The sequence below is a fragment of the Rhinopithecus roxellana genome, chromosome 19 (genome assembly GCF_007565055.1).
Source record: "Rhinopithecus roxellana isolate Shanxi Qingling chromosome 19, ASM756505v1, whole genome shotgun sequence".
Taxonomy (NCBI): domain Eukaryota; kingdom Metazoa; phylum Chordata; class Mammalia; order Primates; family Cercopithecidae; genus Rhinopithecus; species Rhinopithecus roxellana.
The window spans coordinates 60077267-60105159 of record NC_044567.1 but is presented as its reverse complement, the minus strand read 5'-3'; the positions used below and the strand labels follow the sequence as shown (position 1 = coordinate 60105159).

The window sequence follows — 27893 nt, the reverse complement described above, 5'->3', positions numbered from 1 at the left end:
TCTCTTCAGTGAGCAAGAAGTGAAATGATTTTATCAATTTTTGTCTTTCTTTCAAGTCCTGATCTTGGACAACTATTTGGATGGGTAAAAACTACTTAGATTTAACTTAAATTTTTTTTAGGGTCTGGTCTTTTTAGATTGAATTCGGTTATTTACATGTAGAAGGAGTAATGTTCTTTACTTTCAGTTTTAGTATTTTTATCTACAAATTACATTAGAAATTACTGTGTAAATCTGGCTTCTGTTACCTAGTATATGCCTTATAAAAAGTGCTTCTACTTGAGTAAATAAAAGCAATACCTTCTCATCCTTGGGAGGGAAGAAATTAAAATCCAGATTTGACTGGGCACGGTGGCTCATGCCTGTAATCCCAGCACTTTGGGAGGCTGACGCGGGCACATCATGAGGTCAGGAGTTCGAGACCAGCCTGACCAACATGGTGAAACCCCGTCTCTACTAAAAATACAAAAATTAACTGGGCGTGGTGGCGCATACCTGTAATCCTAGCTACTCAGGAGGCTGAGGCGGGAGAACTGCTTGGACCTGGTAGGCGGAGGTTGCAGTGAGCCGAGATTGCCCCACTGCACTCCAGCCTGGGCAACAGAGCGAGACTCCATCTCAAAAAAAAAAAAACCCTAAATTTAAAAAAAAAGCAATACCTTTTAAAAGTACAAAGACCTCAATTTTTTAAAATACCTTTAACTTAGCTTAATAAGATCATTTTGATTTTTTAGACCAGTGTGAAGTAATGTCAGATAGAGAGTGAAAAAATGTGAGATAAAAAAGAAGTGGCCGCTGGGCCATGTATAATCCCAGCACTTTGGGAGGCGGAGGCAGATGGATCACCTGAGGTCAGGAGTTCGACACCAGTGTGGTCAACATGGCAAAACCCCGTTTCTACTAACAATACAAAAATTAGCCGGGCGTGGTGGTGCACGCCTATAGTCCCAGTTACTCAGGAGGCCTAGGTGGGAGAATCACATGAACCTGGGAGGTGGAGGTTGCAATGCACTCCAGCCTGGGTGACTTAGCGAGTCTCCATCTCTGAAAAAAACAAAACAAAACAGAAGTGGCTTACCTAGGACAGCTTCAGCCCCTTTCTTGTCTCTACTAGAAAGGAAGCTTTTTGATGTTAATAATATTAAAATCCTAAGGGAATTCTTAGTGGGAATGCAGAAATGTGAGAAATTAAAAAATATTAGAACCAGGGGATCCATGTATCATAAAATTAGGAATCTATAAATTCATTTGTTTTAACTGATAAGAATTAGCTGAGTGTTAGGTGATTTTTAAAAAAATAATGTGAATTCATATGACAATAGGAGTATTTAGAATAATTTTTTTAAATGTTATTTTAAGCTCTTCATTCTTGCTCCTTCTCATCTTTAATCCATCTTAGAGTAGTAGTATTAATACGTTCTAAGAGACTGATTTGGTCGACTCTTTTCAGTGGAACTGTTAGGGTTGTGTGTTTAGAACCCTGTAGCAAATTAACTCTGAAATTAAGTTTTTTTTTTTTTTTTTCCTTTTTTGGAGACAGGGTCTCACTCTGTCTCCCAGGCTAGAGTGTGGTGGGTGGTATGATCATGGCTCACTGCAGCCTTGACCACCTCAGGCTCAGGTGATCCTCCCACCTCAGCCTCCTGAGTAACTGGGACTACAGGCACACACTGCCATGCCCAGCTTATTTTTATATTGTTTTTGTAGAGACAGGTTTTCACCATGTTGCCTAGGCTGATCTCGAACTCCTGGACTTACGTGATCCACCCGCCTCGTCCTTCCAAAGTGCTAGGATTATAGGCATGAGCCACCATGCCTGGCCTGAGATTAATTTCTTAAAAGTTCCATTCAAAAGGAAAGAACAGTGCTGTTAGTCTAATTTATAGTATACATTTACTTTGCTTACAGTTTAAGTTCTTGATATGTTTGTAAATACATCAGCTCACAGCATAGTAAGCTACCCCAAGCAGTTTCGTTGTTTTTTTTGTTTGTTTGTTTGTTTGAGACAGAGTTTTGCTCTTGTTGCCTAGGCTGGAGTGCAGTGGCGCGATCTCAGCTCACCACAACCTCTGCCTCCCAGGTTCAAGCGATTCTCCTGCCTCAGCCTCCTGAGTAGCTGGGATTACAGATGCTTGCCATTATGGCTGGCTGATTTTTTTGTTGTTGTTTGTATTTTTAGTAGAGTTGAGGTTTTACCTTATTGGCCAGGCTGGTCTCCAACTCCTGACCTCAAGTGATCCACCTGCCTTGGCCTCCCAAAGTGTTGAGATTACAGGCATGAGCCACTGCGCCCAGCCCTGCTTTTCAAATTAAGAAGAGAAAGCATTTGGTTCTAGATAATATACATGTAGCTCTCTTCTTATGAAGCAGAATGGCTTAGTGATTAATATTTCTGCCTGGGGTGGGGGTGCTTTCTTAAGGTTATTAGTAGAAATAGTGTTGGGAGTGATTTAGTTACTCCCATGGGTGTAAGTGAGTTGTCTCTTAAACTGACTTTGTACGGTGGGAAAATAAAGGCAGGCCTGGCTGAGAGACCAAAAGGCTTCTGTGCCCTTTGATGTATCATTTGAGCCCTTTGGACTAAGAAAATGAACTTCAACTTCCCCGTCCTGTGCCTCACAGTTTCGTTGTATCTGCCCCTCTGCCAAAGAGAGTAGTGTGTCCTTCTGCCTGTTTGCTTTATATTCTCTCAGGACTCCTGAAAGCTTTTTCTAGTATTTCTCCCTTCTTTTCATCTCTTCAGATTCCTTTTACCCACTCTTTCTTTCCCTGGCCTGCTAGTGGGCTCTTTTCCCCACTCACCTCCTCTCTGCCTTGTTTTCCCCTCAGCTTCCTGTGCGCCTTCTCCCTCTCCCTTCACGACAGACACCTTCAGTTGCCTGCAGCCACTGCTGGGACTTTCTCATCAGCCTTCCCTCTCTTCCTCTCTGGATCCTGGCTTCCTCCTTGACTCCGCTCAAACTTTTTGCCAGGCTCACTAATGGTCTTTCCATTCAGCAAACAGTTCCCGAATACCTGCTGTCTGCCCAGCACTGTCCTGATGCTCCAAGTCCCCTGTATCTTCTTCCTCTCCTTCCGGAGTTCTTTCCTTTCCCCCTCGGGGGTGCAGCGTGTTCTCCTTCCTTGCCATTTCCACAGTCCTCCTGGGCATGCTTTCCTGCTTGTTGTATTATGAAAGTTCCCAGTAGGGCTCTGCTCTCAGACCCCTGACCTCATTCATCTCCCACAGGTTCCTAGGATCCCCACTCATAAGTATAGACCTGAGCCAGTCTTACATGCTCAGGACCCACGTGTTCTTGCAGCCCTCATGGCTCTTGATAATCTAGCCATCACCTCTTGCGCAGTTTCCCTCTCACTCACTCCTGCCAAGTGCCCACCCACACCACTCCTTGCTTTTCTGAGATTGCTTTTGTTCCCATTGGTCATACCCTGCCTATGAAAATTCTTCCTCATCCTCCTGGGCCCAGCTGAGACACTATTCATGGTAAGGAGCCTTTCCTAGTACTCAGTCAGCATCCATTGCTGGATTCCCGTCACCACAGTAGCTGTGAACGGTTGTTACCAATAGATATGGTGCCACCACTTTCTTGATTCAGCTCAGTAAATATTTACTGAATGTTTCAGCAGCCCTAGTGGAATGACTTGTACATAGTAGGCACACAAACATTTCTTTGCCCAGTGGTTGGATGTGAGAACAAGCTGCGCCCTCCTTTTGCCAGCATGGTGCTGAGGTGGGGCCCTGGCGTTTACGCTTTAAAAAGCCCCTAGTGGCCAGGTGCAGTGGCTTACACTTATAATCCCAGCACTTTGCGTGGCTGAGGCAGGAGGATATCTTGAGCCCAGGAGTTCAAGACCAGCCTGGGTAACAGTGAGACCCCCCCCGTCTCTACAAAAAATAGCTTGGCATGGTGGCATGCACCTGTAGTCCCAGCTACTCAAGAGGCTGAGGTGGGAGGATCATTTGAGCGTGGGAGGTCAAGGCTTGAGTGAGTTGTAATCATGCCACTGCTCCAGCCTGAGTGACAGAGCAAGACTCTTTTTCAAAAAATGAAATAAAAAGCCCATAGGTAATTCCAAAATATTGTATCATGGCAGTTCTCTTCTGGGTCTTACTCAGATGTCTGCAGTTACAAGGATACAATGGTAGATTTATTTATTTATTTATTTTTGAGACAGAGTCTCTCTCTGTTGCCCAGGCTGGAGTGCAGTGGTGCAGTCTGGGCTCACTGCAAGCTCCGCCTCCTGGGTTCACACCATTCTTCTGCCTCAGCCTCCCAAGTAGCTGGGACTACAGGCCCTCGCCACTGCACCCAGCTAATTTTTTGTATTTTTCTTAGAGACGGGTTTCACCGTGGTCTTGGTCTCCTGACCTCATGATCCGCCCACCTCGGCCTCCCAAAGTAACTGGGATTACAGGCGTGAGCCACTGCGCCCGGCCCAAGGTAGATTTTATTATTGCCAAAACTAACCTAGAATCCTTCTTTTTCACACAGATCTTCAAATCAGGACTCTTTGTATATTGTTTAGAGAGATTCTTGGCCACAGCCTTCATAAATTTATCTTGATTGTGTTCATAGACCTGCAAGGGGTTTTCATTTCACAGATCATGCACAGCTCTTTTCTCTTTGGATTGCTAATACAGATTTGTCATGAAAACAGCCTGGTCACATGTCATGTCAGCACTAAGTCTAAATGGACAATTCAGAGAAAAGAAAATGAGCTTTGTAACCACTGATTTTGTTAAACTGTTTGATGAGTCTGTAAGGCGTCAGGATCGTAAGAGTGGGATTCCTATTTGATGGTCCTTCTCAGTCCCAAAGTCTTTGGACCCTTGTGTCTCTTTTGGTAAAAGAATTTGCTGTCTCTTCGAGAACAGATGTGACAAGGTAAACACTTCTCTACCAAGATAGCAGTTTCCATTTCCAAAGCCATGTAGCAAGCAGTGGCTTTTGCCCTTAAGCAATCTGATACTAAAAAGCTTCAACTAAGTGAGGGAAATAGGATTTTTTCCTATTTCAAGATTTTTACTTTAGGAGACAAAAATGCTTTACTTCTGTATATATCTTAAGGCACTGATACAGACTTCAAATTTAGTTTTATGCCTTTTGGGTTAAAAGTGAAGAATGGTCTTTCCTTTGTCCCACAAAGCAGATGACTTTGGTGGCTGACAGTGTTAAGATCAACTACAGTAACTTAAAAAAAATTTTTTGACCCTGTTCCATAGAAATGCTTTATTTTGTAACCCAGTACATACCAAATATATTTGTGAATAATTGAAAGAAAACTTCACAGAACAATATCCTTATGTCGCACACTTTGTTTTCCTTTTTTTTTTTTTTTTTTTAAGTGCTGGTTGTAACCCACCAATTTTATGCTGGTTTCACTCTCAATTTGAAAAATCCGGCCGGGCGCGGTGGCTCAAGCCTGTAATCCCAGCACTTTGGGAGGCCGAGACGGGCGGATCACGAGGTCAGGAGATCAAGACCATCCTGGCTAACACAGTGAAACCCCGTCTCTACTAAAAAATACAAAAAACTAGCCGGGCGAGGTGGCGGGCGCCTGTAGTCCCAGCTACTTGGGAGGCTGAGGCAGGAGAATGGTGTAAACCCGGGAGGCGGAGCTTGCAGTGAGCTGAGATCCGGCCACTGCACTCCAGCCTGGGCCACAGAGCGAGACTCCATCTCAAAAAAAAAAAAAAAAAAAGAAAAAGAAAAAGAAAAATCCTGGTCCATCTATAGATTGTGTGACACTCCCTAAGCCTCCCCAGTAGTGAGAAAACTGGTCTGAATTGTCAGAAAATAGAAACCAAAGCATCAATAGTTTAAAACTATTGTGGGGCCGGGCGTGGTGGCTCAAGCCTGTAATCCCAGCACTTTGGGAGGCCGAGACGGGCGGATCACGAGGTCAGGAGATCGAGACCATCCTGGTGAACACGGTGAAACCCCGTCTCTACTAAAAAATAAACTAGCCGGGCGAGGTGGCGGGCGCCTGTAGTCCCAGCTACTCGGGAGGCTGAGGCAGGAGAATGGCATGAACCCGGGAGGCGGAGCTTGCAGTGAGCTGAGATCCGGCCACAGTACTCCAGCCCGGGCGACAGAGCGAGACTCCGCCTCAAAAAAAAAAAAAAAAAAAAAAAACTATTGTGGGCCTGCTCAATGCAAGTGAATACAAGTGAAGCAGCTTTAGAAGTTTAGAGGTAGTTAAGGCGAAACAACCTTCTCAAAATCATGTTGGCAATATCAGTACTTTTCAGTCTCCATTTTGAAGTTAAATGTAATTGAAGACCTTACGTGGTTTCGTAGTAGCATTCTTTTTTTTTTTTTTTTGAGACAGAGTGTCACTCCGTCACCCAGGCTGGAGTGCAGTGGTGCCTTCTTGGCTCAGTGTAACCTCTGCCTCCCAGGTTCAAGCAATTCTCCTGCCTCAGCCTGTTGAGTAGCTGGGACTACAGGGATGTGACACCACGCCCAGCTAATTTTTAAATTTTTTGTAGATACGGGGTTTCGCCATGTCGGCCAGGCTGGTCTCGAACTCCTGGCCTCAAGTGGTATGCCTGCCTTGGCCTCCCGAAATGCTGGGATTACAGGCATGAGCCACCATGCCTGGCCCATGGTAGCATTCTTTTTTTTTTTTTTGAGACAGAGTCTTGCTCTGTTGCCCAGGCTGGAGTGCGGTGGCACAATCTCAGCTCACTGCAAGCTCCGCCTCCTGGTTTCACACCATTCTCCTGCCTCAGCCTCCCAAGTAGTTGGGAGTACAGGCGCCCGCCACCACACCCTGCTAATTTTTGTATTTTTAGTAGAGACAGGGTTTCACAGGGTTTCACCGTGTTAGCCAGGATGGTCTCAATCTCCTGACCTCGTGAGCCGCCCTCCTTGGCCTCCCAAAGTGTTGGGATTCCAGGCGTGAGCCACCACACCTGGCCATGGTAGCATTCTTTAGCTATTTACTCATGATCAGTTCCTTCCTCAAAAGAAATGATTTTTGGTAGACACTTTAGAAAATAAATTTTAAAATAAAATAGAAGATCCAAATCCTAAATATTTTGTCATATATATCCTTCCAGATTGTTTTTGGTGTATATAAATGTATGTATACATTTGAGAAAAACAATTTAAGAATCAACTGATATACTATATACACTGTTTAGTATGAACTGAAATGATGTAAAAAATGATGCTAAAGACTTCGATGTTAGTGTATGTACATCTCTGATCATTGCTAATGGCTGAATAGAATTTCATCATATATGTATATAATGGATGTAATATAATTAAACTAATTTTTTATTGGACATTTAGGTCATTCTGGTTTTTAGCCATTATAAATAAGGCCCAGTAAACACTTTTTTTTGAGACAGAATCTCACTCTGTTGCCAGGCTGGAGTGCAGTGGCATGATCTCAGCTCACTGCAACCTCTACCTCCTGGGTTCAAGTGATTCTCCTGCCTCAGCCTCCCAAGCAGCTGGGACTACAGGTGCGCACCACCACGCCCAGCTAATTTTTGTATTTTTAGTAGAGACGGGGTTTCACCATGTTGGCCAGGATGGTCTCAATCTCTTGACCTCGTGATCTGCCTGCCTCAGCCTCCCAAAATGCTGGCATTACAGGCATGAACCATGGCGCCTGGCCACAATTTTTTAAATGAACTGGAAATTGCAAATCTACCTAACCCTGAAAAAAACAAAGTTTTGTACAGAAATCTTCCCTAATCTATTTAAAGAACTTTTGCCTTTTCTCAGAGTAGCATCACCCTTGTGCTATTATAGTATGACATAGATATAATTTGAGATGAAAACTTGACTTACTAGAAACTGATTGTAGTTCTTGCCTTGATTTTCAGACAGTACCTGTATTGAGAAACAGTAAAGAAAACAGACTAAGAGGAAACAAAGCGTTCTGCGTGGTGGGTTTCTTATCGAGTGTAGTTACCTGTTTGTTAAATATTCGTGATTCACAAGGTGCAAGTGGCCATTCTACGTTGTTATGCTAGGTTAGGAGAGGCCTTTGTAGAATACAATTTGTGTTTTTGACTTTGACTTCTTAAGCCTCTATGTAAATACAGTTGCAGCTGCTGCACATCCTGCTATCTGACTTCATCAGCCCAGCCCATTGTCATCCTTTCATGAGGTTTTTATTTTTTATTTTTTTTATTCTAGAAAGAGGGGTTGTCTCCTGCTACCTATAGGCAATGGGGTATGTGGCCATAGCTCCAATGGCCTCGGCACCATCACAAGTCTTGGTTTCAGTCTTGTTAATGATGGCAGCTTTGTGAACATTGCTTGTTTTCATTGTTTCAGATAAGTTATATGCATATTATTGGATGTAATTTTTGGTCAAAAAAGGGATAGAACTAGGATTTTAAAAATCACTTTAAAATATATATTTGTAAACAGCATTTTATTTAATTTATACATTTTTATAATAAAAATAAATAACCACATTGCAAAGAAGTTAAAGTGTAGAAAAAACCAAGCAACTATAATCTTTCCGTTCTAACATAACTACTGTGATTTCATTCTTTCTTTCCAGTCTTTGTTTATATTTTTTGAGACAGTCTCATTCCGATTGCCTAGGCTGCAGTGCAGTGACGCAATCTTGGTTCACTGCCACCTCGACCTCCCAGGCTCAAGTTATTCTCCTACCTCAGCTTCCTGAGTAGTTGGGACTATAGGCGCGAGCCACCACACCCAGATAACTTTTTTGTTTTTTTGTGTGTGTGTGTTTTGTATTGTTTACGAGACGAAGTCTTGCTCTGTTGCTAGGCTGGGGTGCAGTGACATGATCTCGGCTCACTGCAACCTCTGCCTCCCGGGTTCAAGCAATTCTCCTGCCTCAGCCTTCCTAGTAGCTGGGACCACAGGCGCACACCACCATGTCCAGCTAGTTTTTGTATTTTTAATGAAGACGGGGTTTCACCATGTTGGCCAGGATGGCCTCGATCTCCTGACCTCGTGATCTGCCGGCCTCGGCCTCCCAAAGTGCTGGGTTTACAGGCATGAGCCACTGCACCTGGCCTTTTTTTTTTTTTTTTTTGAGACAAAGTCTCACTTTTGTTGCCCAGGCTGGAGTGCAATGGCACAATCTGGGCTCACTGTAACCTCTGCCCCCCAGGTTCAAGTGATTCTCCTGCCTTGGCCTCCCTCATAGCTGGAATTACAGGTGCCCTCCACCATGCCCGGCTAATTTTTGTATTTTTAATAGAGATGAGGTTTCTCCGTGTTGGCCAAGCTGGTCTTAAACTCCTGACCTCAGGCATGAGCCACTGCACCCAGCCGATCTTTTTGTATTTTTAATGGAGATGGGGGTTTTGCCATATTGGCCAGGTCTCGAACTCCTGTACTCAAGCAGTCCACCTGCCTCAGCCTCCCTAAGTGCTGGGATTACAAGTGTGAGGCACTGCACCCGGCCTCCAGTCTTGTTTTTTCTTATGTGTAAGACTTTACCTAGTTGTAACCAGCTATTTCAGAACCAGTGTCTTTGCCTAAGGGAATATAAGTTTGGATGTATTAAAGGGCTAAGTTAAAAAAAAATATGCTAGATATTAATTACTAGAATTCTTTCTCATGTGCTGAATACAATATTGTATTGAGTTGTAAATACAGAAAGGTACCACTAATTGAGTTATCAGGGTTGTCATTTATTAGAAATGCAACAGTAAAATTGTAAAATAAGGCTGGGCATGGTGGCTCATGCCTGTAATCTCAGCACTTTGGGAGGCCAAGGCAGGAGGATTGCTTGAACTCAGGAGTTAGAGAGCAGCCTGAGCAAGATAGCGAGATCTTGTCTCTGCTAAAAAAAAAAAAAAAAAAAAAAAAAAAAAAAAAAAAAAAAAAAAAAAAAAATTACTGGGCATGGCGACGTACATATGTAGTACGAGCTGCTCAGGGGGCTGAGGTGGAACAATTGCTTGAGCCCAGGAGATTGAGGCTGCAGTGAGTTTGATCCACTGCACTCCAGCCTGTGTGACAGAGTGAGACCTTGTCTCCAAAAAAGATAAAATAAAATAAAATAAATTGTAAAATACCGTAATTCTGAAATGGGTCCTTCACATCACCCTCCCCTTTGAGAGTCCTAGTGGTGGAAGGCAGAAATTTCTGAAAGTGACTTTTTTTTAAAAACATGAACTGCAGAATGAAAGTGACTCTTATCAGGGATCTCCGAGTAGCCTCTCCAAGATGACCAAAACACCAAGTCATGTTAGTTACATGAAAGAAAAAATTAGGCACGCTCATGCACACACATGTACATACGAACTGCAATAATGCCAACGTAAGATAACTTGACCAGAAGTCTATTGTCCTTTAAGGGTCTGTCCTGCAGTTACAGAATACCATTTTGTGTCCATGATAATCACAAAATTGGCATAAGCTTTTAGTTTTTATCCTCACTCGTGCCCAGAAGCCATCCTATTTGTCACTTTTTATACCCTGTCCCAATGACTGATACATTCTCTTGGAGGCTGAGAACTTCCTTCTTTGGTTGGAAATAATTGAATGAATGGGAAAAGCAGGTAGAGAATATGTGTAAAAGAATTAGGATATAGTTGAAGGGATTTGGAGTTAGGGCCCGTGCTTGAACCTGGATCCATCCTCCTAGATCTGTGTATTAGGGCCAGTAAATCCTGCTCAGCCTGACAGGGTGGCTGTGAGGAGAGGATGAGACGTCTTAGGAGAGCACACTTTATAAATTCCAAAGCCCAGTGTATGTCTTCATCCTCAAGCTGAACTGGAAAGGTACTCTTAATAGAGCACTGTACATGAAACCACAGTAAAGCTCTTAAACAAAACAGCCTGATTGTGACCCTGTTTCTTTCTTCTTCTTTCCAGTCTTCAGGCAGTGACAGTGGTGGGAGCAGCAGCAGCAGCAGCATCAACAGCCCGGACAGGGCCAGTGGGCCGGAAGGCAGCTTGAGCCAGACCATGGCTGGATCCAGCCCTAACACGCCTCAGCCCGTGCCCGAGCAGTCTGCGCTGTGCCAAGGCCTCTACTTCCACATCAACCAGACCCTGAGGGAGGCCCACTTCCACAGCCTACAGCACCGAGGGCGGCCTCTGACATGATGTGCCGGCAGTTTCTTGCCTTCTGTGAAGGGACAGCGCTGTGCAGATTTGATATTTCAACTTACAACTTGTTTTAAAAGAAAAATTGCACACGAAAAATGCCTGTTGGCTTTTCAGTCTATATTTGAAATAACAGGTTAACAGGCAGTTGTTTACTTGTGGTTTTGCTGCACTATTGCAATTTCAAAGGGGCTTTGAAGCAATTTTTTATAGGATTCTTTTGAGGGAGGGTATCAAATCTATGTCAAGGTAGTGGTTTGAGGAAAACTCATTCTGTGTGTTGAATCCATAGTATGTCCCATTCAGACTGATTTCCAAATCTGTCAACTAGAAACTCTACTTGATGTAAAGAGCCTTTTAAAAATGCGGGATCTTCAATTTTTTTTATTCAATAAACTAGTAAAGAGTATCTAGTTTCCATGAAAAAACATAAGTTTTTTTCCAAAATATAGGAAGCTTGATTCAGTCTTGCACTGAAATTAACTGCCATACTACCTCTCAGTATGTAGATGTTCTATTGAAAGTACTTTCTCCTGTGTAACAGGAGAATAATCAGATCCAATTCAGACTGTCAGTGAAGCACCCTCCCTAATAATAGTCTCTACTCTTTGTTATATATATATTTGTATTTCCAGGGAGACTGTCTTTTAGATTCTTGTATACCCAGATAACTTCTGTCACTATTCCTCCAGAGTCTGCACCTCAGACTTTAGTAGGAAACATGGCACAGTTCTGCAAGTGAAGTAATACGTAATGACTTTTTGTCCTACAAACTTGGTCAGTCAGCAGCTTATGTGATCTCATTGACAAGTCCACCTTGTAGTGTCAACAATTAAGGCGTTGTTGAATGCTAATAAAATGTAAGCTACCTGAACTGATGTCTAAAGCAACAAGTATTGTGAAATTATGGGACAAGGATTAACCTGATGCTTAAACGTAACCCCCAACAGTAACTAGGGGGCCACATTCCATCAGTGAAACTGTAGATTGGTGTGGCTAAGAATCAGATGAGCAGAGGCATCTTTAGAAGAAATAATGTGGTAGTATTTATTTAGGGAGAGACAGACGTGTTGCCATGTTACTTAGTCATACTAGAGAGCCAGCCCAGTTTGAATAATGAAGGTGCAGACGTGTTGTCTTCTTCGCTGACGAGCTGTCTGAACAAGGAGCCAGGAATTGTCGGGTCACCAGCTGTGGAGTGTGCCGGGGGGACAACCTGCCATTGGATGTAGAGAAAAGTGCCTTAGAGTTGACCTGAGCCCTCCTGCCCACTCGCCCTCCGCACGACGCCACTCAGAGTCCACACGGCACACACAGCGGAGCTGAGAAGCATGATGGCTGTAGTCAGAGGACTCTGCTGTCGGTCCAGATTTGAAGAGGACACGGGGAACAGCATGAGCCTTTGTGACAAAACTAGAATTTGGAAATGAGGACTGTCCTGGGAAAAGGGTAGACAAAGGCACCTCTCTCCACAGCCTGCTAACATAATGTGGGCAGAACTGAAAGATCACTGCAGTGGAAACTGTTCTGGAAGAGGCTGCAACATAGCCCATGCTTACGGACTGGATGGTTTTTGCAAGAGCTTTCTTTTTTTAACTACCATCTCCCAACTTTTAAAGCCAGATACTTGATACGGATTTTAGATCTTAATGGGTTCGATGGTAGGGAATACGGAAAGGATACACTGCTAATATTGTGTCTAACAATAAAGCAAACAACTCGATGCTGTAAGAAGACAAGCTGAGCTTTCAAACACACGTGCACACAGCACAATTCAGAAATACCCAGGAGGACTCCTGCAGGCTTAACAGTTGGCATCCTACTGAAACGAAATGTGTATTAACAAGAAAATGTCAAACTTTTGGTGAAACAAATTTTCTATTATTTCCCACCCAACTAAAAGGGAAGATAAAACCGTCATCATCAGAACAAAACAGATTTTTTCCAAACAAGTACAATGATGGTGCCGGGTTGGCAGTTAACTCTTTCACCCTACTAAATTCAAGAGATCATCTCCATCCTGTCCTGTATATTTTCTACATTTCTATTAAGAGGCTACTTGGTAGTGTCAGTGGGCATCTTTTACACCTTCTAGTAGCTCAAGCTAGTAAAAACCTTGTACTTCTCTATTGCGCCGCCATTAAAAGCAGCATTAGTGCATTGTGTCATTCAGTTCTTTATCAGTTATTTAAAAGGGCGCTGATCATCGGGTTCCTCGGTGGGAGGTGGGGACCCATCCACGGATGAGCCTTTTGCTCTTGGCACCAACCTGGGCTTTTGTTTCGACGTTTCTGGTTGATTTAGCCTTTCGAGTGCTTGTCATGCTCAGTGGGAGAAGTCCAAACCTCCAAAACAAGAGGAAAGAATTTAGTAGCACAAACAGGCAGCTCTGGGGCCCAGCACAGGCCTCTTCATTTATTATTATTTTTTTTGAGATGGAGTCTCACTCTTGCCCAGGCTGGAGTGCAGTGGCGCGATCTCGGCTCACTGCAAGCTCCGCCTCCTGGGTTCACGCCATTCTCCTGCCTCAGGCTCCTGAGTGGCTGGGACTACAGGCGCCCGCCACCACGCCCGGCTAATTTTTTGTATTTTTAGTAGAGATGGGGTTTCACCGTGTTAGCCAGGATGGTCTCGATCTGACCTCGTGATCCGCCCGCCTCAGCCTCCCAAAGTGCCCAGCAGAAGCCTCTTAGCAGTCTTTACCTGATCTGACTGGACGCTAGTGGCATGATGTTATGGGGTTCTTGGGAGTTGAACGTACTGCTCCGGGGGGCGAGCTGATTCTCTGTACCAGTCACCAATCCAAACAGAACCTGGCAGACAAGAAGTGGAGCTCAATAAAATGCAGAGGTTTCATTGTGCAGGTAAAAGAAAGGTTAAAAAAAAAAAAAAAGTCACGAATCACTATCGTATCTCTAAGCATCATTTTGGGGAATGTTCTGAGTGTGTTAATGCTTCACGATTACTTTTTATCACTGCCCACAGGTCAGAATCTGAGAGGCAGGGAGTTTTTTATTCCTCTTTCTGACGCCTGGATAAAACTGTAATAATCCTTATTTACAACAAAAGGGGCCAAATCTTGGTTGCCTCAGTGTGTGAGATTTTATCTAATCCTCTTTCAGCCCTCGTAACTACACTCGGCTATTTGTGTCTTATCCCCCTCCCTATGCTGCATCCTGGAGTATTACGTGCTGGAGCAGGTTAATTTTGTAATTTCAGCCTGTGGCACTTGGTTCGCACTGAGCATGTTTTTGATTTGACTCACAGAAGTTCGCTGCACCAGGCGATGAAGGTTGCTGTTAAGGTGTGGTGTGAAAACGTCCAGGTCAAATGGATCAATGAGGGCTTCCAGGTGGTCAGTCACTTTCTCAATTCTGAGAAAAGGATTAGGATCATTACTGTCCACATTTTTTAGGATCAAAAACAATCATAATATTCTACTGCTATAGAAATCTTAAGAGTTGGATTTTATTCTACGTAGTTGTTGGCTTAGTACATTTGTCACTGATGATAGTGCTTAAGTCTCCCTCAAGAGTTTCAACCTGACGTCTAAGTGAAGCCCACCCCTTCCCCCTCTTCTGTCTATAAGAAGAGCACTAAGTGCTCAAATGATACTCATCAGCTGCCAGGCTGACTCATAAGAGAGAGGAATGAGAGTCCACCTATTTCACTTGACCATGGCATTTATCCAGCAGGCGGCTATTATTTAACTTGCTGGTAATATGAGCACTTACTGTTCAAAACAAACACAATGAATGTGCTGTATAACAGGCTGACTCTGGTGGCTTCCCAGCAAAGGGACTATCTGCTTTTGGAAGAGACTGCCTTGACATAGCTCAGTAGAGGATACGACACCTGGAGTCTGGCTTGCTCCGGCCACTCTTCACCTCGTCAGCCTTGGCTGTCAGAACAATGTTGAGGTAACGCAGATCATAAAGCAGCTGCAGCGCCCGGTTCTGGGTGACTGGAAATGCACCTTCTTTCTGCAAATGAATTCCCGGTCCCCACCCATGAAGAGAGAGGACTTGTTATGTGAGCGTAATAAACAGCTTCATGTTTTGGTTGAGTTTCAGCTTGCTCTTCAGAAGCAGATGGTTTTAATACTCATATGGTCAGTTTAATCTCACAACAACAAAACAAGTTATGTTAGAAACTTGATCTTAAAATTAAAAACCTAACAGCAGGGAAGAGAAATGGCCCTTAAAAAAGGCCTCAGATGCTGTAAATGGTGGTTCTAAAGGGAAAAAAAAGGCTCTTTGCATGAAGGAGAAGTATTTCGAAGAAGCTCATTAGAGAAGACTTACTGAATTCTTTCCAAAATCAGGATTTGTTCCTTCTTGGGACTTTTTTTTTTTTTTTTTTTTTTTTTTTGAGATGGAGTCTCACCCTGTTGCCCAGGCTGGAGTGCAGTGGCACAATCTGGGCTCACTGCACCCTCCGCCTCCCAGGTTCAAGCGATTCTCCTGCCTCAGCCTCCTGAGTAGCTGGGACTACAGATGTACGCCACCATGCCCAGCTGATTTTTGCATTTTTAGTAGAGATGGGGTTTCACCATGTTGGCCAGGCTCATCTTGAACTACTGGCCTCAAGTGATCCGCCTGCCTGGGCCTCCCAAAGTACTGGGATTACGGGTGTCAGTCACCACGCCTGACATGCTCCTTCTTAAAAAACATTACTGGCCAGGCGCGGTGGCTCCTGCCCATAGTCCCAGCACTTTGGGAGGCCGAAACGAGAGACTTGCTTGTACCCAGGAATTTGAGAACAGCCTGGGCAAAATCGCAAAACCTGTCTCTACAAAAGATACAAAAATTAGGTGTGCTGGCGCATGCCTTGTGGTCCCAACTATTTGGGAGGCTGAGGTGGGAGAATCTCCTGAGCCTGGAAGGATGAGGTTGCAGTGAGCCGAGATGGCGCCCCTGCATTCCAGCCTGGGTGACAGAGTGAGATTTTGTCTCAAAAAAGAAAAAAAAAAAGTTACAAATGAAATGGGATTATACGCCAAGGGCAGAATGCTTCCTAGACAATGAAAGTGGTGTGAAGGGTTGGGAGACAAGAACTCCCCGTAAGCGAGCACCTCTGTGTGTCACACTGTGTGGCAGGCAACCGTTCTCTAACTCCCCACAGTCACCCCTGAGGTAGGTGTGCTGTGGCTGGGACGGGGAGGGGCTGTCTGCCTTTTACAAGTGAGGAAACCACTGAGCAGTTTATCTACAGGATCACATTTGGTCCTGAGGAAACAGAGATTAATGATTTGCCCGGAGCTGCCAGTGAACAAGTGGCAGCACTGAGGTTGGAAGCCAGGTCTTTTATTTTGGAGCTCTGATCCTTTTAATTGTTTTTTTGCTTTTTTTGTTTTGTCTTTTTAAGAGACAGGGTCTTGCTTCGTCGCCCAGGCTGGAGTGCAGTGGTGTGATCATAGCTCACTGCAGCCTCGAACTCCCAAGCTAAAGCCATCCTCCCACCTCAGCCTCCCAAAGTTCTGGGTCTTGGTCTTTCCATCTGTGCTGAGCTGCCTTCTTAGCGAAGATCTGCTCGACTCTTTAGAATGGGTGTAAGTAAACTCACAGCGCTGGGGGCCACTCCTAAGATAGAGCATTTGTACAGGACCCGATGCCTGGGCTGGGTGATCCTTAACAGTCTGAGTCTTTGATGTGAATTGCTCAAACCCAAGACAAAAACTAAGGTTTTGTTTTGTTTAATTTGTGTTTTTAATGGGCAAACATTCAGACACCTACCTTAATCTGTTTTTCTTCGGAAAGTTTCTCATAGGCAGCTACTACTTGAACCATACAGCTTTTCAGCATCTCCTGTAATGTCACCTTTGGCAAGGCATGGCCTCCAACCCGATTAACTTCCTGGCATAAACTAAACAGGAAGGACTGTACATACCAGGATGGCTAAAAGAACAAAGAAATGTCACATTGCCAACTGCACCAATTAAATGACACACCGTGAAAGTGAACCCACTTAATCTTACAAGGCCTGTTTGCCAGGACTTTGGCCCCTCTCAGCAACACTTCTTATGGGCAGACTGTTGAGCAGACACAAGGCCCCTGGTTAAGTGCAATTTGCTGTTACCCCCTCTGCGGTCTGAGACTGATCTAGCAGAGGTGCCTGTGTTTTATGCTGCTGATTTCACGGCAAGTAAGTGGTTCTCTAATTAGCACAGAGCCTATGCTACAAAAGGAAAGAATGGTTAACTGACTTCTGGAACAGTCTGCCATTTACTTAGCCCTACATCTACTGTGCCCCATAGTAGAAAGTTACAGATGTTATTTTCAGCGATTCCTCAGTTGTATGTTGAATGATTTTCTAAAATCTTTCTTCTTTTCCACAGAGCAGTTATATTCCCTTTTTCAGCCCATGGTGCCTGCTGGGATGGGACCTGCTCACCTGTGCAGGGAGTCGGATCTTGGATGTGACGCTGCTGCCAGACTCTGCCTCCTCCTGAATTTCTAGCTCATCCCAGCTGGTGGCTGTGGCCAGGACTGAGCCAGCATCATCTAGAAGTAATGACTGGGTGAATCCATGAATCAAAACCTGGTAATAAAAGGCAAATATCCATACGAGCCACTCAGATCCTCTGTAGAGTTTCTTTAAAACAATCTGCAGTAATCTTGAAAACAGCTCAAGCTGCTGAAGTTGTAGGAACAGTGATGGTATCAGTCCTCTTTTGGCTAATTATCAATGATATCAGCCCTGGGAATTTTGTTGCTAACTACCCTATAAATGTCATATACCACTTCTTTTTTTTTGAGACAGGGTCTTGCTCTTCTCCCAGGCTGACTGCAGTGGCGCAATCACGGCTCACTGCAGCCTCGACCTCCTGGGCTCAGGCAATGCTCCTGCCTCAGCTTCCCAAGTAACTGGGACTACAGGCATGCGCTACCACACCAGAATAATTTCTGTACTTTTTGTAGAGAGGGGGTTTCATCATGTTGCCCAGGCTGGTCTTGAATTCCTGGGTTCACACAATCCACCCATCTCAGCCTCCCAAAGTGCTAGGATTACAGGTATGAGCCACCATGCCTGGCCCAAATACCACCTCTTAAGGTACAAGTGGAGACTACTGGGAATATGATATTTAGGTTAAAGAGAGGAAATACAGGCAGAAAGTCTTTCATTCTTCTCTGATGCAAGGAAAAACTGCAGCTTTTCTGTCTACAGAATCTAAGCTAAAAATGAATGAAAAAGTTTTTACTGAACTTTCTAGCAGAGATAAAATAACTATGAAATAAGAAATGTTTTGCCTTTACTACTGAAGGAACTGATTGAGGTTGGCAAGACTGGAATATGACAAAAGTGAGACAAGACAGGGGTAAGAAGAAGTTACATCACTCACTTTCACAACTGCAGTGCTCCAGACCCGGTAGCCCATCACGCTCTGCTGGAGGAGTACTTCTTTAACCTCTTGCCACTTGGCCTGTGTAGGAATGATTTCCTGAGTTTTCACCTTTCCCTGTTTTCTCAGAGCCCGAAGCTCCCTTGCTGGTTTCTCCGAGCTCTCTGATTTTCCCAGGATGCACTGCTTCAGATGGGGGCACAGCTCTCCCAGGGACTGGCAGAGTCTGGCCATGAAAAGAACTGAGTGCAGCTTAGCACTGTTGAGGGCATCCTGTTGCCCTTGCACACCTTCTTCAATGCTCTGCAGCTCTGCCCGGATGCAGTCCACGATGTGCTTGATGCATGCCACGGACTGAGTCCGCAGCATCTCCTGCACAGTCCCTGCGTCTGCGTATCTGTCAAAAGCAGAGCTCTTGGCCTGTGTGGGAGAAACGTCCTTGGGCAGTGATGCGTCATCAGAGGGGAGGTAAGCCAGGAGGTCATCTAGTTTAACCTTCAGCTTAGAATCCAGGGCAGAACAGAAGTTCTGTACACAAGGGCTAATGGCTTGTGCTTTCATGGAGAGGCCGCTACTGGCAAACTGACCCCGGTTTGCCACGTTGACCCAGGCTGCGTCGGAAGGCAGGTCATTAGGACTCTCGGACCAGAGGAAGAGCGACATGTTGTACTCAAAGTGGATGTGCTTATTTGAAGGGGAGTTGCTGGTGCTGCTTTCAAGTTCCTGCAAAGCTGAAACCAGGAGCTCCTTGGAGCTACTGGAGATAGAGTCAAAGCCTTCCTTTGTCAGAGTCTGAAAGAGAATGACAGAAGAGTTCTAATCACAGTTCCTTTAAGGACACTTCAAAACAAGAGTACCAAATGGTCATTTATCCTAGCATTCAGAAGGTTCACCATCTTCAGAAAGATGGCATGGTGTTGGCAGAGAATAAAGCCATTATTGATGAACATGGGCCCATTCCCGACCAAGTGACAGAGGCCTGGTGTATTTTCAGCTCTAGACTCTATCTGTTACTAAGCAGGAAAAGAATATACCTGGGAAGTGACGGAAGTCTCGCAAGACTGTCAAAATACCACTAGGATTGGCCATAAAATAGGTAGACCATGTGACTGTCCAGCTTACCTGTAATCGGTCAAGGAACAGTTGCTGCATCATATCTTCCCAGAACAAAAGTGGCTTCTCCAGAAGCCGCCGACACAGCACATCCCAGCTGTGATTGGTGGACTCATTGGTGAGTAACTCCCACATAGCGTCCCGGATTCCCGCGAGGCCCTTCATGCTCTTCACGTACATAAGCAGGTTGGTGACCCCATTTTTAATGTCTTCATTACACCTGCAACAGAATCGTTTTCTTTGGGCTCCATCAGAGGCATGGTGTTCCCATCTTTATTAAGAAAAACATCAGAATCCCATTTGACAATCTCTTATCTGAGTTCCAATAGATAAATACCTGTGTGTCTCAGGACTGATAGATCTGTAGCAACACAGAGCCTTTAGGCTGGGTTGGGGCATGCAGTCTGTTGCCCGCACCAGACCTACCCTTGCTTCCCCGAGGATATAAGGAAGTCTGGACTCTGTGGAATGGCTTAAAAAACCAATGCATTAAGTAAAAACAGGAGTTGCAGAACTTTCACATAAAGAGAATTTAAAACTCCCACATAACCTTTTGAAAGACAAATTCCTTCTTGGTTCTCCCCTGGTGGGTGCTGAATGACCTCAAAGGTGGCAATGGGCCACAGAGTAAGTGGCTGATGGGCAGCACGCCATCCAGGACAGGCTTTCTGCACATGCCTTGCTGACCCTCGTAATGCTCCGTACAAGGCTGCACGGGTAGTTCCTGCCAGCGGCAGGGAAGCTCTTTCTGGCTACTTACATGTGGATCCATTTCTGCAGTGTGTCTTTCAGGTATTCCTGGCTGATGGGATGTGCAAGAGTTCGAAGTGTTGGCTGGAACTCGACGATGGACGCCGGCAGGTGTTTAAACCAGCTGCAGAGTTTCATCTCTTCCTGCAGGACACCAGTGCCCTTTCCTAAAGAGAAGGCCAAGTAAGAGGCCATCTAGGTCACCCTTTAAAGTGCACATTAAAACAGGGAGTTAGGTCGGGTACAGTGGCTCATGCCTATAATCCTAGCACTTTGGGAGGCTGAGGCAGGTGGAGTGCTTGAGCCCAGGAATTCAAGACCAGCCTGGGCAACACAGTGAAACCTCACCTCTACAGAAAGGAAACAAAATTAGCCAGGCGTCATGGTGCACACCTGTAGTTGCAGCTACTTGGGAGGCTGAGGTAGGAGGATCACTTGAGCCCAGGAGGTCGAGGCTGCAGTGACCCATGATCGTGCCACTACAGTCCAGCCTGGGCAACAAAGCGAGACCCTATCTCCAAAAAAATAAATAAATAAAAGATGGACTTAGAAGGAATTTCCAAAACTCATCAAGTTTTCCTGTGGAAGGTCAAACTGGACTTCTGAAATACAAGGAAAGAGAAAGTACAGGACACGTGTGAGGTCCCATCAGGGAGTGTGGCAGCCACCCCACAACTCTGGTCATTCTGTTGGTTGAGAAGAATGGCAAAGATCAGGAAGAAAAAAAACAGGGATCAAAAGAGTAGAAAGAAGAAATGAGTGCTGTGCAGTCCTGGGTTTTTGTTTTGTTTTGTTTTGTTTCTGGGGGTTTTCAAAGTAGAACTTAAGTTGTCAAAAAAGTAAAAGGTAATGGCTTCCCTTTCCTCTCAATCCTCCTACCTCCCTTAAAGATGGAAGGAAAGAATCGATGACTGCTTATTCTGATTAACTGAGTCGTTCATAGCTCTTCAGAGGTGACCTGTCAAGAAGGGGACAGGCCTGCACTGTGCAACTCTGGGAGGCCTCATTCACTGTGTTCTGAGTATAAGGCACGCTCCGGAGTTTGAAACCCAGGGCCCTCCCAAGGCCCCTTGTACTGCTTTCTAAAGCCATGACAAGTCAGCCAGTACCCACCCTTCCTGAGTGGGATGAGGTACTAAATGTAAGCACGTAGAGGGAAAGTGAAGCATAAGGAGGTGGAGTTGAAAGATAAAGTGAGCTAAGATGAGGCGACAATAAGCACCTCTCTCTGGAAACAGCCACTTGGCCACCACCACACTCTTCTGTTTCCTTTCTACCTTTGGCTGTATCTCCTTTGTCAATGTTGCTGACACCTCCATTTGACCTTGGATTGCTGGAGTTCCATAAGGCAGAGTCCTCTGTCATCGCTTCTACTGATGACGTCATCCATTCCCACAGCTTGAAATAACAGCCACATGCAGATGCAAAACAGTGTGTCTCCAACCAGACCTCCCAGCGATCTGTTCTGGACTCTCAGGCACCTGCCCACTTCACAGTCCCATTCCAAGGCCCCAGGCATCGCCAATGCAACGTTTTCTCTCTTTCCTTTTTTTTTTAATACAGGTTCTCGCTCTGTCATCCAGGCAGCAATGCAGTGGCACAGTCACTGCTCACTTCAGCCTCAACCTCCCTGGCTCAAACGATCCTTCTGCCTCAGCCTCCCAAATAGCTGGGACCACAAGGGCATGCCAGCACACCCAGCAAATGCTTATCTTTTATAGAGATGGCGTCTCACTATGCTGCCCAGGCTGATCTCAAACTCCTGGACTACCTAGGCTTCCAAAGTGCTGGGATAATAGATGTAAGCCACAGCACTGGGCCATTGCAAAGTGAACCCGTCATCAGCCGCTTCCAACCAGCTCCTTTTCTACTTAACTTTGTCACCTCCCTTCTCACATCCTTATAGCCAATCTGTCACCACAGCCTCTCCTCCTACACAGATGTCCGAGCTGGGCAATTAGCTTCGTCTCTACTGTTCCTTCGTAACCCAAGCTCCAGCAGCTGACACCTGGATCGTGGCAACAGCCTCCTAAGTGAGCTCTCGGCATCCGTTCTAGCCCCAAGGGGATCTATTGCCACCTAAAAGCCAAATGCATTTATTTCATTTCAGTTGAGATAAATGCTACCAAATAAAACTATAGGATGCATGGGCACATATAACACAGGGTCCACATCAAGCCTGGAAGGTCCCAGGAGGCTTCCATTGTTCTTTGGATAAAGTCTGAATGCCCTAGCCTCGCTCACAAGGCTGGGCATTATCCGGCCCCCGGCCCCACCTCCAGTCTCTGCTCAAACAGCTCTCCCCCTTACCCAGTACCTCTCAGCCTCACTGGCTGTCTTATAGTTTCTCCTCGCCTCAGGATCTTTGCACATCCTCTTCCCTTTGCCTGGAAGCCTGTTCCTTGCCTTTTTCACCTAAGTGACTTCCACTCAGCCTTCAGCTTTCAGGTTAAAGGCTTCTCCAGGGAAGCCTTCTCTGACCTTGGTGAGTTCCTTCCATTCAATGTTCCCAAGGCAACTTGTACTTAGTCTTTCTAGCAATGACCAATATTGACACTAAATGGATATTCACATATTTGTGAGTCTGATACCTGCTTCTACCACTCAACTGTGGCCTCGATGAAGGAAGGGTCTCTATTTGTCCAGTTCACTGCTCCATCCCCAGGGCCTAGCATGGTGGCTGGCACACGGTAGATGCTGAGCAAATTATCAGTTGAGTGAACCAGAATTTACAAAGCTTGGCTAAGAGCTCACCGGCAGGGTGCTGGCCTGTGATGGTCTCCAGAGTAGAGAAGAGCAAGCCACATGGCAGGGCCGGATCTGGCAGCAGTCCTTCTGGCAAAGTGTAGAAAAGGGCATGAGCTTGCTTCAGAGTGGTGGCCAGCAACTCCACTAATGAGCAAATCTGAGCCTTGATACCAGCACCTAAAAGAAGAAACCATCCTCTTTGATTACCTTTCCCAAAGTGAAAGACAGGATGCTCTGGAGGCTTCAGTCTCCTGCAGCTCACCCTTCTCCATCCCATGTTTAAGGACCAAATGTTGGCCAGAAGCCATACCCACCATGGTGTGGCTGGTTGAGAAGTTTCTGAATAGTTGCCTTTCTGGCCAGCAGGAAGTCTGTGAGGGCTTGGCGAGGAGAACTCTCTTCTAACAGCATTATAGAGCACAGGGCCTCGGCCACAGCTTGGTCAGACACGGCTTGGCATTTGAGCAACATCTTGCTTTCATGCAGAATAGTTGACCTAAAAAAATGATGACAAAGGTCACCAGGATATTTTTCACATCTTGGGTAAAGAGCTTTGGTACATCAGGAAAGAAGACAAACTCCATAAACCTGTAGTGTGAATCTTGGCCACCACCAGAGAAGCTCTTTACGCTGGATCCACTTACCGGAAGTGGCTGGCAGCTGCCACCTGCCGGATGAGTATAGGAAACCGGGAGAGGACGGGACTGTATCGGGAACTAGAAGAATCCAGCTGGAGCAGGTTGTGAAGGTGGCAGCAGAGCAGGTAGAGCTGTGTGGCATGGAGATACTGAGAGGCTTCCATCGAGCTCCAGATCTTCTCAGGAATTTCTAAGAGTAGCTTGATCTGGGCAGCCATGCTGTAGAACTTCTCCTGGGATGGCTGCTGTGGCTGCAGGGGAAGGCACAGAACTAAACCAGAAGAACGAACAAAAGCAATCTCATGTTCTGTAGGCTTGGGAAGAAATCTGGGGGTATTTAAGGATACAAAACTTCTATTAAGCTGGATTCAGTGCAACTCAGCAAGTCATCAAAGCCCAGTGTAGAAGAGTTGCCGGAGTCAGGAGTGTTGTAAGATCCCATAGTTTTTCCTACACACGCATGCATTTTTGCTCAGCCCCATGGAGAGGTAAACTTTCATCTCACCATCTGGTTATCAGTGATCCTCTTGATGCTTCGATGGCATGAAGCCCTGTGGACTACTTCTCATGTGAGCTTTCTCCATGCTTTTCTGATGTTCAGCCTTCCTACTTTTTCTTCTGTTTTTTGGGGGGCATCATGGACTTCTTTGCTGACTGTTCCTCTTCACCAAGGAAGGTACTGACTGCACCAAGCCACCATCTGGTTCGGTCTTTAGGCCTCTACTCATCTCAGTCTATCCTTACTTCAGGATTTTCTCTCTCTCAAACAACCCCCTCATGAACAGCGTATTAGTCCATTCTCACACTGCTATAAAGAAATACCTGAGGCCAGGTGTGGTGGCTCATGCCTGTAATCCCAGCACTTTGTGAGGCCGAGGTGGGCAGATCACTTGAGGTTAGGAGTTTGAGACCAGCCTGGCCAACATGGTGAAACTCTGTCTCCACTAAAAATACAAAAATTAGCTGGGCATAGTGGTGCACACCTGTAATCCCAGCTACTTGGGAAGCTGAGGCAGGAGAATTGCTTGAACCTGGGAGGCAGAGGCTGCAGTTGAGCCGAGAATGCGCAATTGCACCCCAGCCTGGGCAACAGAGCGAGGCTCTGTCAAAGGAAGGAAGGAAGGAAGGAAGGAAGGAAAGGAGGGAGGGAGGGAGGGAGGAACCCAAGACTGGGTAATTTATAAAGAAAAGGAGTTTAGTTGGCCCTCGGTTCCACAGGCTGTACAGGAAGCACAGTTGGGGAGGCCTCAGGAAACTTACGATCATGGCAGAAGGGAAAGCAGGCACGTCTTACATGGAGCATGCAGGAAGAAGGTGGGAGGATGTGCCATACACTGTCAAGCAACCAGATCTCATGAGAACTCTATCATGAGACAGGACCAAAGAGGGAAATCCCTCTCCATGATCCAACCACCTCCCACCAGGCCCCACCTCCAACACTGGGGATTATAATTCAACATGAGATGTGGGCAGGACACAAATCCAAACCACAGCAAATGGATTAGTGCCTCATAAAAGGGCTGGAGGCAACTTTTAGGCTCTTCTACTTTCCCCCACATGAGGATGCAGCAAGAAGGCCCTCACCAGACATCAAAGGCCAGTGCCTTGATCTTGGACCCAGAACTGCAAAAAATACACTTGTATTATAAATTGCCCAATCTCAGGTATTTTGTTATAGCAGCACAAATGGACTAAGAAACCTAAATTCCAAATCTCATCATGCCCTTAAGGTCCCTCCTTACTAAGAATTACCCAAGTCTAAACTGACTTCCTTCAGAACTCCTAAGGTAAATATACACAATTATTTTGGGAATCAAACATCCTAGGTTCCAATGATTCTCCTGCCTCAGTCTCCTGCGTAGCTGGGATTACAGGTGTGTGTCACCATGCCTGGCTAATTTTTGTATTTTTAGTAGAGACAGGGTTTTACCATGTTGGCCAGGCTGGTCTTGAACTCCTGACCTCAAGGGATCCACCACACCCAGCCTTTTTTTTTTTTTTTGAGACAGTGTCTCACTTTGTTGCCCAGGCTGGAGTGCAGTGGTGCGATCATGGCTCACCGCAGCCTTGACCTCTTGGGCTCGAGAGATCTTCCCACTTCAGCCTCCCAAGTAGCTGGGACCACAGGCATGTGCCACCATGCCTGCTCATTTTTTGGTATTTTTTGTAGAGATGGGATTTCACCATGTTGCCCAGGCTGGTTTCAAACTCCTGTGATCAAGTGATCCACCTGCCTTGGCCTCCTAAAGTGCTGGCATGAGCCACAGTGCCTGACCTGTTGTTCTAAATTTTTTTACATTTTTTCTTGTCAAGTTTCCATGGATAATTGGGGGACTTCTGTTTCTTTGCCATGTGAACGAAGAAGACACTCAAATTTTCATGAGGTTGACCCAGAATAAATCAGATATAACAACTATGAAAATCAATATATTTCTAAAATCAGGCATAATTCAAGTTAGCATTTTAATAAACCTTGAAGCATGACTCAGTTACAGCAAAGGCTGGCCACCTAAGGGGACACATGTACTAAATGTTAGCTTTGGGGGGTATGAGGTCACTCATTTAAAAAAATCTGCCAAGTTATTTGCAACTTCCTATAGTTCTATTGTGTCAGTACAGTCTACTGACCAGGATTTCCGTAAAGCTCAAGTAGCATGAAAAAGTTCCAAATTGGAGTTAGACTGTACTTTTCAATTTCTTCTTCTATGTCCCAGTAAGTTCTCCCAGGCTGTTAAAAACAACTTCCCTGTTTACCTTTTTCACCCTCCATGCCCTTTCACTTCGTTCATTGCTAGGTCTATACTCTTTAAGGGGCCGGGTGCAGTGGTTCTCGCGCCTGTAATCCCAGCACTTTGGGAGGCCGAGGCAGGTGGATCACATGAGGTTAGGTGTTGGAGACCAGCCTGGCCAACACAGTGAAACCCCATCTCTACTGAAAATACAACAATTAGTCAGGCGTGGTGGCAGGTGCCTGTAATCCCAGCTACGCGGTGGCTGAGGCAGGAGAATCGCTTGAACCCAGGAGGCAGAGGTTGCAGTGAGCTGAGATGGCACCACTGCACTCCAGCCTGGGCGACATAGACAGACTGTCTCAAAAATAAATATAAATAAATAAATAAATAAATATTCTTTAGGAATGCAAGCGGCAGTTCCAATATGAGGAGGTGTTTGTTTACCTCCCATCCTTCCTCATCGTATCTTATCAATAGCGTTTGCGGGTAAGAACACGGGATAAGGATAACCTGAATGAAAAAAGCCTTAGTTCTTAAAATGAAAATGTTCAGCTATTAAAAGGTAAGGGCCGAGTGTGGTGGCTCATGACTGTAGTCCCAGCACTTTGGGAGACCCAGTCACATACATAGATAAAGGTAAGGGCTTGACGGTTGGTACTACCCTCAACAACTCCCAAAGGGTGGAAGAGCTATTTGGGATTGTGGAAGTTATTTTTGTGGGGGGATAAGGGGAAGGTTGGGAAGAAATGACTTGGAGGGCAGGTGTCAACATAGGGGAGAAATCTGAGAAAAACAATGTCAGGACATGTTATATAGGGGAGAGCTGAACCATCAAGACAGAGACCCCTGGCGTTTTCCGCTGAAATTGAAAGGAGCCCAGTGAGGTGTGGGAATCAAGGCCCGGAAGTCGGGGGAAAGAGCCTGAAGAAACTGCTGAATGGCATTTCCAGAACGGATCAGCAGCCGCATCTGTGCAAGGAAGGCTGACATTGTCCCCTGACGGGGGCCCAAAGGGTGAGGGGCGGGTAAGCTTCTCCTGGCTAAGGAAGGTGAGGACTCGCGGGGTCTGGAACTGATCAGCGGGGGGCGGGGTTGACCTGCAAGGCCAGGGGCTCCGGGACCCGCCTGCGGGGCCGCAGGGAGGGGACACGGGGACTGACCTGCGGGGGCCGCGGGGTCCGGGGTGCAGCCGAGCCGGCCTGGCGGAGGCGGGCGCAGTACTGGTCAGTGGCCTTCACGGCGTCCACCAGCCCCACGGCGCAGCGGCGCATCTGGCCGATGGTGTCGGCCGCCTCGATCAGGTCGCGGTACCGTTCGCCCACCATCTGCCGCAGCTCCTCCTTCTTGTGCTCGATCTCGGCCCGAACCTGGCGCTCCAGCCCGCGGATCTCCTCCGCTCCATGCGTCTCGAAAAGAGCCGCAGGGTCGCGCAGATCCAGCCGCTTCAGCGCGGGTGAGGCTGCAGCGGCCGCCATGGTGCACTCGTCAGCCCCCGGCGAGCCACTTA

General features: G+C 45.9%; 2 protein-coding genes across 4 annotated transcripts in view; one reads left to right on the top strand and one right to left on the bottom strand.

Annotated features, from left to right (window-relative positions):
- FAM104A (family with sequence similarity 104 member A) overlaps window positions 1–13235 on the top strand; it is a 24392-nt gene extending 11157 nt beyond the window's left edge. The window contains exons 3-4 of one of the 3 annotated variants that reach the window (XM_030922637.1): window positions 7844–7906; window positions 10830–13235. In XM_030922637.1, the coding sequence (XP_030778497.1) occupies window positions 7844–7906; window positions 10830–11063 (297 nt within the window). In that variant the 3' untranslated portion in view covers window positions 11064–13235. The remainder of the gene's footprint in view (window positions 1–7843; window positions 7907–10829) is intronic. The other 2 variants (XM_010360268.2, XM_010360277.2) reach the window with 2 other exon arrangements.
- On the bottom strand, window positions 12086–27893 carry COG1 (component of oligomeric golgi complex 1). The gene is made up of 14 exons (XM_010360292.2): window positions 27547–27893; window positions 23661–23905; window positions 23331–23512; window positions 23023–23193; window positions 20279–20435; window positions 19528–19738; window positions 18406–19197; window positions 17457–17603; window positions 16799–16960; window positions 14919–15046; window positions 14329–14437; window positions 13767–13876; window positions 13333–13408; window positions 12086–12279 (listed from the first exon to the last, which is right to left on the bottom strand). The coding sequence occupies exons 1-14, from the start codon at window positions 27859–27861 to the stop codon at window positions 12142–12144; spliced, it is 2943 nt and encodes a 980-aa protein (XP_010358594.2). The 5' UTR covers window positions 27862–27893; the 3' UTR covers window positions 12086–12141.